At 34.5% G+C, this 12989-nt stretch overlaps 1 protein-coding gene across 27 annotated transcripts in view; it reads left to right on the top strand.

The window, feature by feature from the left end:
* The window catches only part of RAP1GDS1 (Rap1 GTPase-GDP dissociation stimulator 1), a 147841-nt gene that overhangs the window by 115504 nt on the left and 19348 nt on the right, over positions 1-12989 (top strand). For all 27 annotated transcript variants that reach the window (XM_081596229.1, XM_081596285.1, XM_081596220.1 and 24 more), the window contains 3 exons: positions 2517-2642; positions 12137-12280; positions 12745-12876. In XM_081596229.1, coding sequence (XP_081452355.1) covers positions 2517-2642; positions 12137-12280; positions 12745-12876 — 402 coding nt within the window. The remainder of the gene's footprint in view (positions 1-2516; positions 2643-12136; positions 12281-12744; positions 12877-12989) is intronic.

A 12989-nucleotide genomic window follows, 5' to 3' on the forward strand; every position in this document is an offset into this window, starting at 1 on the left:
TAAAAATAAACCCTTAAGAAAAAGTCCTTCTTGCTGAAAGTCTGTTAAGAATCTGTGGCATTTAATTCAAATATAATGTCCCAATCACAGTTCATGCTATCTTTTCTCCGTATCCACCTACAGGATATGATCAGGTTTTCTTCATGAATTCCTGTATTAATCATGGCGCATTTTTCCCTTATGCTGGCAAATGGACTGAATTACTTAACAACGGTGATTTGGTTTCAGTTTAATAAGTGGAAGAATAAAATATGGATTGGAAAAAAGTGCTACAACTATTTTAAAAAGAGTTAAGAGTACATAACTAGATAAATGATGTCTATTTCATCTATGATTTTATGTTTCATTTATTTGAAGAGTTGTGTGAAACAGAAGAGCAACCACAAATGTTGAAGAGTTAAATCGTTGCTGTTTAAATCAAACTAAATTTTTAGGGTAAGGTGTGATGTTTGTAAAATTTGATTTCTGAGGGTTTCGGTAGCTTATTAGAAAAGACACTCCACCCTTGCTCTTTTTTTGTAGCACTAAGGAATCTTACTTAGAAGTCTTGGAGTGGATTCTCATCATTTTGGCATAGATCTGGTACATGTGCCAAAAGCAGGGTAACAGTAGAGTAAATCAAAACTGTTTTAAGCAATATAAACATTTGTTTCCCCGTTTTCTTTTAAAGTTGAATTTGTAATATTTTTTATTTGATATTGGTGGAGATTTACCAGAAACTAGAGAATAGGATGTAACTCTTGCATTTGTTTACTTGTTTTTTCAGTCACACATTCAAAATCAACAAATTTCTTTTGAACACTTGCTCTATATTAGGCACCATACTGTATACTGTGTTTGTGGTAGCCATGCTCTCAAGCAGCTTATATTTTAGTAGGTGATGTGGAAACTTATTTCTAAAATGAACTTATAAATAAGCATATAATTGTAAGTTACAATAATTGCTAGTATGAGGACATAACTGAATAAGGTAAGGAAGGAATTTAAATTACAGATATACATTCTAGGTGGGAAGGAACATTTCAGACAGTTAAGATTTCTAAATATTTATCTTCTTCACACAGTGTACTTTACCTTTCTCAGAAAGCTACTGGTGGATACCTCCACTGAAACTAAAAAAGTGAATGTGAATGAACATAGATAATAGAGTATCTAATACAGGAAGGAGAAGAAACTATCCATCAAGATCATGAAAAAGAAATTCTAGGATGTCAGTGTGCCCAGCAAACATGGAGAGCAAGCAGTCTCGACTAGATTGGTCGATTCTCTGAGAGAAACTTTTAGATAAATTGATAGGATATCTGATGCAGCAAAAGAACTGAGAATCAGAAAGGAAATAGAATGGATTCTGGTTGTGTTTTGGAGGTAGATTGATAGATTTTGGTTATTCTTTGGATGCACTGAGTGAGAACAAGTGAGCAATGACCCCCAGGTTTCTGTCTGTGTGGCAGGTGGGTAGGTGGCATGTTTATTCACTAAATTAAGGAACTCTGGAGAAAGAACAGATATATCAGAATATCAGAAGTCTACCTTAGCCATGGTGTTTGGAGAAAGAACAGATATATCAGAAGTCTACCTTAGGCATGGTGTTTGGATGCTAGAAAGATATTCAAATGGAGATATCAAATGGACATTTAAATAGCCTGGAGTTAAGAAGAGGACTAGAGATATGATTGTATAAGCATCAACATATAGGAGATATTTTTATGCTATGGAAAGAAATTAGATTGCCTAGGGTGAGAGTAAGGATCAAAAAGGTAAGAAAGCAAAAGATGAAGTCTTAAGGAACTAGGATTTATACTGGTCTGGTGGAAAGAAGGAGCACGCAAAGGAGACTGCAGAATGTAGAGGTGGGCCAAAACTGGTTTGAGGTGGGTTTAGGTATGCATGTGAGTTGAGGAAGTAGAGACAGTGTATGTAGACAGTGCTGTCAAGAAGCTTGTTTGTGAAATTCAACAGACTGGATGATAGCTTCATGAAAGTGGAGTAAAGGGAAGGTATTCGATTTTAACATTGCTTTTTTTGTGAGAAATATTAAAGCATATTTAAATGGTGAGGATGAGGCTCTAGAGTGAAAGATCGGAGGTGGTGAAGAGACAAGAAAGAAGGCATGTCAGGGACAGTATGAAAGTATACCGCTCTAATGGTATAAAGACACGTCACCTTTAATTCAGCCACATGAAATGCAATCTGTTATGAGTAATTTTTCTTCTTTGGCTAAAAGCCTGAAACTATGAATTTATAACAGTAATTTTATCATTGCTATGGTTACCTATATGTTATGCTAGTGAACATTTTTCTTTATAGCCTTGAATATAATTGGGTCAGAACATCTTAAAGCTTTAGACATTTTTCCTCTATAGAGGCATTAAAAAAAAAAAGACTGTTTCTGTATTTGAAAAGTTTTTGCATTTATCAGTAAGGATACAAAATGACCAAGTATTAAAAGTAATAGAAAACAATTTCTGTGCTTAATTTTGTTTTTTTACTTAAAATTTTCCCCTTATTTTTTACAGAGTCAAGTAAAGAACAGTTTGCCAGTACAAACATTGCTGAAGAGCTGGTGAAACTCTTCAAGAAACAAATAGAACATGATAAGAGGGAAATGGTTTTTGAAGTTCTTGCTCCATTGGCAGAAAATGGTGAGAAGATAAATGCACCTCTTGATTTTTGATCATGTAGGCTTTTTCCATTTTTTTCTAGTATTATTTAATTGCCAGCTATTTAACTCAAATTCCTTTCTTTTATTAATGATGTGATAAGTTTTATTTTGGATATCTCTAACTTCAGCTGCATTAACTATTTCATAACTATATATATATTGGCCAAAACTACTTTCCAAATTTCTTTGATTTTAAAATCTTGGGAAAGGTGGTTCTGTAGGTTACGCATTCTTATGCCAGTCTGGAAAAGGCAGCTGAGAGGCTCTACTCCACTTACATACTCTTGCAGGGCAAAGGCCATAAAAGTTGGAGCACCAGGCCTACCAACTGTGTGGACACTGAGGTTGAGGCTCTAGAGTGAGAGGTTGGAGGTGGTGAAGAGGCAAGAGGAAATGAGGAGGGCCTTTAAAAGAAGGCATGTCAGGGACAGTGTGAAGTATACCACTTTAATGGTATAAAGTGGTCTTTATACCATTTTAGGCAAAAAATCTTAAGGGATAGGAATAAGAGGGAACCAGAGGAAACAAACCATCCCATAATAATTTTTAAAATACAGTGTCTAGCACATAATCAGAGAGGACATGAGGAGACAAGACATTGTAAGCAAGAAGCAGCACAAAGAACAGGCAACAAATATCGAGCAAATATCCAGATTCTGGAATTATTAGACATTGACTCAAAACAGGTATGCTTATTATGTTCAAAGAGTTAAAAACAAACTTGAAAATTTCAGATTTTCAACTAAACTAGAAACTATAAAAAGTAGAATAGCTGATCTGAAAAGGAAATAATTGGAAGTTCCTGAATTGAGAAATACAACAAAAATTAAGAACCTAAATAGATGAGTTTGACAGCAGATTAAATATAGTTAAATTAGAGAACCAGTGAACTGGAAGACAGAATGGAAGGGAATCCAGAATGAAATACAGAGAAAGAAAAGGACCAATATACATAAAAGAGAATAAGAGGGAAAGGGACTCACATACATTTTTTGGAGTCCCAGAAAGAAGGGAGATGGGAGGGTAGAAGTTTGCAGAAATTTTGGCAGAGCACTTATCAAAAATTATGAAAGATATCAAGGATTTAAGAACTCCAATAATTTTAAAACATGATTCAAAGAAATATACATTTAGATACGTCATATTGAAATTGGAAAAAAGAAATAATGACAAAATTTTAAAATTAGCCAGGAGAAAAATAGATTACCTTAAAAGAGGCAAAAGTTTGACTGCTAATTTCTTGACAGTTGTAATGAAAGCCAGATGACAAACATGTTCTGTGTGCTGAAAGAAAATAAATACAACCTAAAATTCTAATCCCAGTGTAACTACCTATCAGAACTGAAAGCAAATGAAGATGTTTTCAGATTAGAAACTGAAAGTTCACCACCAACATATTCTCACTGAAAGGAAATTATAAAGGATTTTTGTAGATAAAAGGAAAATGATTCCCCCGAAAAAAGGAAACTGAGTCCAGAAAGAAGGTTATAGGTACAGGGAAGAAGAAAGAAGCAAAAAAAAAAAGTAAATATGTATGTAAATCTCATGAATGTTGAAGATACAAAATAATAAAAATACATTGTAAAGTTGAAAGTGTGTGTGTATATATATATTTTATATACCACAAAACGGAGGAGGCGGGAGGAGAAGGGGACGACAGAGGATTAGATCGTTGGATGGCATCACCGACTTGATGGACACGAGTTTGAGCAAGCTCCAGGAGTTGGTGAGGGACAGGGAAGCCTGGGGTGCTGTAGTCAATGGGGTCGCAAAGAGTCGGACATGACTGAGCAACTGAACTGAACCACAAAATGAGTGTATAAATCTGGAGGGATATAAAAGTGAAGAATCCCAAGACCCTTGTATTATCTGGAAGAAAGTACTATTAGATTCTGATTAATGATTCCAAATTTTAAGGTGAACTAGAATAATTTTTAAAACCAAATGCAACTAATGGAAGGATTTATGGAAAGAATTTTTTTTAATACAGCATCAACTAACAGAAGAACAGAGAGAAAAGGGAAAATGGAACAGGAGGTAAAAATAGGGGTGAAAAAATATACTAGATTTATGGCACAGTATTTTGGTAATTACATTAAATGTATGTGGCCTAAATGCTTTAGTTTAAAGACCAACTGTTAACTGAATTTTTAAAAACCAACTAAACAAGCAATACTTCTTAAGTATGAGGAGATTTAAAAGATTGAGAAAACATACCATTCAAACCTGAAAAAGGCCGAGATAGTCATATTATCAAGTACATCAGGTAAAATAGACATTACTATTAAAAAACTTGCTAGAGATAAAGAAGGTGACTTTATCACGGTGAAAGATCCAGTTCACTTGGAAGCTATAAAAATATATATTATCCTAAAAATTAGAAGCAAAAGTATTCCGAACTATGAGGAGAACTAAATATCCATAAATATAATAGGACAAATAGAATTTTAAAAAATAGTATAGAAAATGTGGACAACATGATTATGAAAATTGATTTACTGGACATACTTGGAACCCTGCACCCTGCTTCAGAGACCTTGCAAGTACATATAAAACATTTGAAACGTGTATACTTCTCATGGAAAAAATTTTAACAAAGGATTGCCATTTTAGAGTATGTTAGAGTTTTTTTTTCTAATAATGAAAATGAGAACACTATCTCAAATCTTTTATGATGCATGTAAAGCCATACTTAAACTGCTGTTTTGTTTTGTTTTTTTTTTTGCTTTAAAAGTATATAATGGAAAATGAAAAAAGCTAAAATCAATAAGCTCAGTTTTAATCTCAGGAATTAAGTGAAGAAAAACATAAATGAAACCCAAAGAAAGTTGAAGGAAGGAAATACAAAGAACTGAAATTAATAAGATAGAAAATATGTAACACAATATAAGCATATACTTGCCAATGTTGAGTCTGAAAAGATGTCATAAAACTGGTAAATCCCTAGTAAGATTAATCAGGAAAAAAAAGAGGGAAGGCACTAATAACCAAAATCAAGAAAATAGATCTCACCACAGATGTTACAGATACCAGAAGAATGTTATAAAAATTTGATGCCCATACATTTTCAAGTATGGATGACACAAGAATAGAAAAGTTGAGTAATCTTACCTTAAATTCTTTCAGGGAATAGGAAATGCAGATATACTCACTAATGTATTTTATGAGGCTAATAAAATACCATCAGAGACCATAGAAGAATAAAAATTAAAGGGCAGTCTCACCATAAACACAGATCCAAAATTCCCATAAACTTTTAGCAAACAATTTCTATTTAAAAATTAATCATCATACTAAATTGGATTTATTCTGGAAATGTAGTTTAGTATTCCAAATGCAATCAATATAATTCATCACATTAAAACTTAATAAAGGGGAAAATGATATGATCTTCAGTTCAGTCACTCAGTTGTGTCCGACTCTTTGCGACCCCATTGACTGCAGCACACCAGGCCTCCCTGTCCATCACCAGCTCCCGGAGTTTACCCAAACTCATGTCCATTGAGTCGGTGATGCCATCCAGCCATCTCATCCTCTGTCATCTTCTCGTCCTGCCTTCAATCTTTCCCAGCATCAAGGTCTTTTCAAATGAGTCAGCTCTTCACATCAGGTGGCCAAAGGATTAGAGTTTCAGCTTCAACATCAGTCCTTCCAATGAACACTCAGGATTGATCTCCCCCAGGATGGACTGGTTGGATCTCCTTGTAGTCCAAGGGACTCTCAAGAGTCTTCTCCAACACCACAGTTCAAAAGCATCAATTCTTTGGTGCTCAGCTTTCTTTATAGTCCAACTCTCACATCCCTACATGACTACTGGGTAAACCATAGTTTTGACTAAATGGACCTTTGTTGGCAAAGTAATGTCTCTGCTTTTTAATATGCTGTCTAGATTGGTCATAACTTTCCTTCCAAGGAGTAAGCATCTTTTAATTTCATGGCTTCAGTCACCATCTGCAGTGATTTTGGAGCCCCAAAAAACAAAGTCTGCCACTGTTTCCCCATCTATTTGCCATGAAGCGATGGGACCGGATGCCATGATCTTAGTTTTCTAAATGTTGAGCTTTAAGCCAACATTTTCACTCTCCTCTTTCACTTTCATCAAGAGGCTCCTTAGGTCTTCTTCACTTTCTGCCATAAGGGTGGTGTCATCTGCATATCTGACTGGAGAAGGCAGTGGCAACCTACTCCAGTACTCTTGCCTGGAGAATCCCATGGACGGAGAAGCCTGGTGGGCTGCAGTCCATGAGGTCACTATGAGTCAGACATGACTGAGTGACTTCACTTTCACTTTTCACTTCCATGCATTGGAGAAGGAAATGGCAACCCACTCCAGTGTTCTTGCCTGGAGAATCCCAGGGACGGGGGAGCCTGGTGGGCTGCCATCTATGGGGCCACACAGAGTCAGACACGATGGAAGCAACTTAGCAGCAGCAGCAGCATCTGCATATCTGAGGTTACTGATATTTCTCCCAGCAATCTTGATTCCAGCTTGTGCTTCATCCAGCCCAGTGTTTCTCATGATGTACTCTGCATATAAGTTAAATAAGCAGGGTGACAATATACAGCCTTGACATACTCCATTTCCTATTTGGAACCAGTCTGTTGTTCCATGTCCAGTTCTAACTGTTGCTTCCTGACCTGCATACAGATTTCTCAAGAGGCAGGTCAGGTGGTCTGCTATTCCCATCTCTTTCAGAATTTTCCACAGTATATTGTGATCCACACAGTCAAAGGCTTTGGCGTAGTCAATAAAGCAGAAATAGATGTTTTTCTGGAACTCTCTTGCTTTTTCAGTGATCCATTGGATGTTGGCAATTTGATCTCTGGTTCCCTTGCCTTTTCTAAAACCAGCTTGAACATCTGGAAGTTCACAGTGCATGTATTGTTGAAGCCTGGCTTGGAGAATTTTGAGCATTACTTTACTAGTGTGTGAGATGAGTGCAATTATATGATCTTATCATCCAGAAAAAACATTTCATAAGATTAAGCATCCTTATTTGGTTTTTAAAAGCTTCACAAACCGTTACTAGAAGAGAGTGAAAAGAATATATAACCAGAATCCTATAGAAAACATCACACTCAGTGATAAAATAAAAAGCATTTCCTTTTAAGATTGGAAATGAGAAGGATCATCCCCATTTTTATTTCTTATTGTATTGTAGGAACTATGCAGTGGTATACAGTAAAAAAGAAAGAAAAGATATTGGAAAGAAATAAGCTATCAGTTTTCATAGATGATATGATTACATCCAGAATACAAAAGAATAATCTTGAAAATTAGAATTTGGGTTGCTAGCCAAAACAAAGAAAAACATCTGAAAACTCAAGCGTTGTATTTTTACATACCAGCAAAAACAGAAAATACGTTTTTAAAATACATTGTTTTCTATAGTATAAGAATCAAAATATTTAAGGGAATTCCTAGGTAGTCCAATGGTTAGGACTCTGTGCTTTCGCGGCTGGGGGCCCCGAATTTGATCCTTGTCTGGGAGCTAAGATCTTGCGAGCTGAGTGGCTTTAAAAAAGAGAGAGAGAAATATTTAAGAATAAATTAATAAAAGGTGTCTAAGATCTCTGGCAGAAAACTTTAGAAAATCATCAAGAGAAACTAAGATCTAAATAAACAAGAAAGCTATATCTATTCTGTAATGATGTTATATCACCCCATACTAATCTGAAGACTTAATTGCAGTTCTCATCAAAATCCCAAAGACCAAGTATAGCCAAGATAGTGTGAAGGAGACAAGGTAGCAGAACTGATTTTACTTCATAACAATAATAAAGTTTTATTCTGATAAAATTCTATTATATTTAAAAGACAATGTCGTATTCGTTCAAAGATGGACAGGAAGACCAGTGGAACAGGATAACCCAGAAACAAATGGATGCATTAGTAGATGTTTATTTTACTAAGAAAAAAAGGTATCACTATGGAGCTATATGGAAAGGACAGGTTGTTAAATAAATGGTGTTAGAAATGTAGAAAATACAATCGGAGACACACATACAATCCCACTTTTTACTATTTTAAAAATCTCAGATACATTATTGAATGTAAAAGTTGAAATAAGAAAGTTTATCTTAAAACGTGATATAGGAGAATATCATCACAGGCTTGCATACAGAAAATTTTCTTATGTCACAAAAAGCTTAACTAAAAGGAAGAAATGATAAATTTGGTTATTTTAAAAATAAAAATTTGAGAAAAGTATGACAGTAGATGAGATATTTACAACACATGTAACCAGCAGAGGGCTGATGTGTCCAATATGTAGAAAAACACCCCCAAATCATTAAGAAAAATGTAGAAAATTTAGTGGTGAAAATGTGCAAATGATTTGAGAAGGCCCTTGACAAAAGATAAAATCCAAGTGGCTAATGAACACATGAAAATATGCTCAACTCATTAAAAGTTAGGGAATGCAAAATAAAACCGCAATAAAATACCACTATGTACTCACTGGAAAAATGATAATACCAAGTGTTGACGAAGGTGTGGAACAGTGGAAATGCATTAAATGCTGATGGGACTATAAATTGGTATGATTTGGAGAACAGTATCTACTGAGTTAGAGATACGTGTTCCCAGTGATCCAGAAATTCTGCTGTTAGGTGTATACCCAGAAACATGTTCATGTACACCAGGAGCCATTCCAGGAATGTTCATAACATTATTGTTTATAATAATGAAACATTAAAACAACTCATATCCATTAACAGTAGAATAACATGGTATATCCATATTATGGAAAAATACACAGTTATGGAAAGGAATGAAGACAGCCATAACCAATAGTGTAGATGAATCCTATAAACCTTTTAAAAAGAAAAAGCCAGGACTGAAAAATATATGACTCCATTTATATGAAGTTTCAAAAACTAAAACTAAGCTATAGTTTTTTAGGAATGATGATTTGGGGAAACTGTAAAAGTATGGATATGTATGGATACGGTTACCTTTAAAAATCAGGGTAGTGATTTGAAAAGGATGGATATATGATAGGAAAAAGTCACAGAGGGGTTTCTCAGGTTGTTGGTGATGGATTTCTTGAATTATGTGATAGTTCTGTGGTTATTTAATGTATTTAATAATAATTGTTGATTAAGTGTAATGTAAGGACTTCCCTGATAGCTCAGTTGGTAAGAATCCACCTGCAATGCAGAAGACACTGGTTCGATTCCTGGGTTAGAAAGATCCGCTGCAGAAGCGATAGGCTACCCACTCCAGTATTCTTGGGCTTCCCTTGTGGCTCAGCTGGTAAAGAATCCACCTGCAATGTAGGAGACCTGGGTTTGATCCCTGGGTAGGGAAGATCCCCTGGAGAAGGGAAAGCTACCCACTCCAGTATTCTGGCCTGGAGAATTCCGTGGACTGTATAGGTCGCAAAGAGTCAGACACAACTGAGCGACTTTCACACTTAAGTGTAACGTATATTTATGCACTTTGTTGAATTTGTGGGATTTTTCCACCACTTAGAAAAGATTTTTAAATATACATTCATACAGATACACACACACACACACACACACACACATATATGTAACATGATACATAAATGGTAGTGATATAACTAGATGTCCTTGGGCAGAATAGTACTGATAAAAGTATGCTAGGCTGTCTGCTTTGGCAGAATGCCTTGCTAATCCTTTTTAATAAGGCATTTTAAGCATCCCATATATATATGTGATTACAGTTAAGCTGTGAGAAGAAAGATTTCATAGTTTAACCTTAGCGCATGTTATATTTTCTGAATGCCTTAGATCTTAAGGGAGAAATTTATTTTTCATCTCATTTGCTGGTTTGGCCAAATAGGAAATTTTCATCGTGACCTTCAGGTAGTTTTTAAGCCAGAGAACGACCTGTAACCTTCCTTGCAGTATTTCATAATATCTACGTTTTTATTTGTTTTGTTCTCCACTATCTTCACTTGTGTTTTATAACCGTGAAGCGGACTGAATGATACCTTTGAAAATTTGTGTCTGGACTATCCTTAGCATATCATCCTTGGTTTTCCTTGTGTGCAAAGCAGAGTGATGCCAACATTTAAACTGGGATCTCTGTAATTCAAGGTTTTTTGTATTTTTTAAGGCTTTTTCGTCATGGCTTTCAATTCTAGTCACCACACATTTCTAGTTCTATCATTCTGTAACCAAGGAAACGTCCTACTTTCAGCATGGCACAGTGCAAGTATACCTTTTAAAAAAAATTCCAGGTTGAATACTCGGTGTATTCTGAAATAATATGCCAAAGAAGATCAGTGGTCCTAGTGATAGGGGAAAAGAGCCAAATTTTTACACATTAAAATTGTCTGAAGGAAAAAGTCTTAAGTTTGAAAAGAAAAAATCTGTTTCTTCCAAATAACAAGCTTAAACTGTCCTTGCTGTAGATACATGCATATACAGCTTAGGGAAACTGAAGACTAAAATCCAACTAAACAATAAAATTTAAGTTTGAAAATATCTGTGTAGCAAATGTATATCTAAGGTCAGTTGATCAACGTTTATCTTAAGCAGTATCAAATATACCCAAAATATTTAAGTAGACCAATTTAGGTTAAAACACAAGGATGAATGAAGTATATACAATATCTGCTATATTGGGGGAGACAGATATGAATGTGAATATAAAATCTTCAGTGAAATAAGTTCTATAATGAAAGGATATTTAAGATATTAGGAGTGTAAACAATATTGATTTGGTAGACAAATAAATTAGTTTGCTATGAAGATAGTATTTTAAAATACAATTGGGATGTAAAATATGTCTAAAATTCCTTAGTTTGTTAGTTATCCATCAAAAAATTTCAAAGTTATTTTTTCTTTCCACTTTCATTATGAAAATTTAAGAACCTATTCAAATGTAGAGTGAATATAATATAATGAACCACATTCCCATCACTTGAGAAAGCTTCAAATTAATGAAGACCTGAAGCTCTTTTTTAAAACATGAGTTTTCAAGTTCAGAAAGTTATAAATTAACTGCCCTAGAAAAATAACAATGTACAAATATGAATCCAAATATATATATACCTTGGGAAATACTTTTTAATTTATTAATATCTCTTTTCAATATCTTGGTATTCAAACTCCATTAGTGGATATATTTTAACTATATCATCGGTGTGTGTTTTATTTTAAACAGTGTGGGATATTTTATAGTGTTGCCTTTTAAATGTGAGTATAACCTCTAGAATAACAGTAGATATTACTTGCCTTCAGAGCTGAGAATCAATTTGTTTAGGTGCTGCCAGACATTGTGAAAAGTGACATAATATCAAATGGAAAAACGAAATAAAGCTTTTGTGTATTTAAGCTGCACTGTCTGATACTTTCTTTTGAAACTCAAATCTTCAAAGGAGTATTATCTAAATCATGTACTTTCTTGGTGTCTTATAATTCTTAACAATAAATTGCTTACACCAGAACTCCTATTTCATCTTAAATTTTGGTTATTTTGTTCACATTATTCTTTAGATGCTATTAAACTACAACTCGTTGAATCAGGCCTGGTAGAATGTCTACTGGAGATTGTTCAGCAGAAAGTGGACAGTGACAAAGAGGAGGATATTGCTGAGCTCAAAACCGCTTCGGATCTAATGGTTTTATTACTTCTTGGAGGTGAGTTGTAATTTATGCCAATAAAAGAACATGATTGTCAGATTTTTAAAAATTTATTGTCTCTTTTATAAAACTTCATTAGGCATTTTCTCTCATTTTCCTGTCACATTTAATCTTGTTAATGTGATGATTTTGAAACACATCATGAAGAGAACTAGAGATAATGAACCTGGACAGGAAGAGTCTTTACTGTCTTACACAGTATTTAAAGAGCTGTCATTTAGAAGAGACAGCTGTGATGCCAAAGGTCTAAAAGCTAGATGGCTACTTGGGATTTAGAATAGAAAAATTCTAAACCCTTTTGTCCAGTTTCTACTAAAAGTTTATTATAAAAAGAGCCATTATTTCTCCTTTCATGAATTGTGGATTGTGAAGTATATGATTTCCCAGTTGGGTATTCAGTTAAGAATATGGATGTGTCACTCCTAAGTATTTCCCTCATATCTGTTTTCATTTATCTCTAGATGAATCCATGCAGAAATTATTTGAAGGAGGAAAAGGTAATGTGTTTCAAAGGGTACTATCTTGGATTCCATCAAATAACCACCAGCTACAGCTTGCTGGAGCATTGGCAATTGCAAATTTTGCCAGAAATGGTAAGCATATTAGTTCATTCTTATTAAACCAGACTTTCTATATTTTAGAATTATTCTTTGCCATAACATGTACTAAACCTAGAACCGTTCAGAAGCATATGCAGTATCTGTGT

Source organism: Giraffa tippelskirchi, chromosome 1 (assembly GCF_054371585.1).
Source record: "Giraffa tippelskirchi isolate mGirTip1 chromosome 1, T2T-mGirTip1v1.2.pri, whole genome shotgun sequence".
Taxonomy (NCBI): Eukaryota; Metazoa; Chordata; class Mammalia; order Artiodactyla; family Giraffidae; genus Giraffa; species Giraffa tippelskirchi.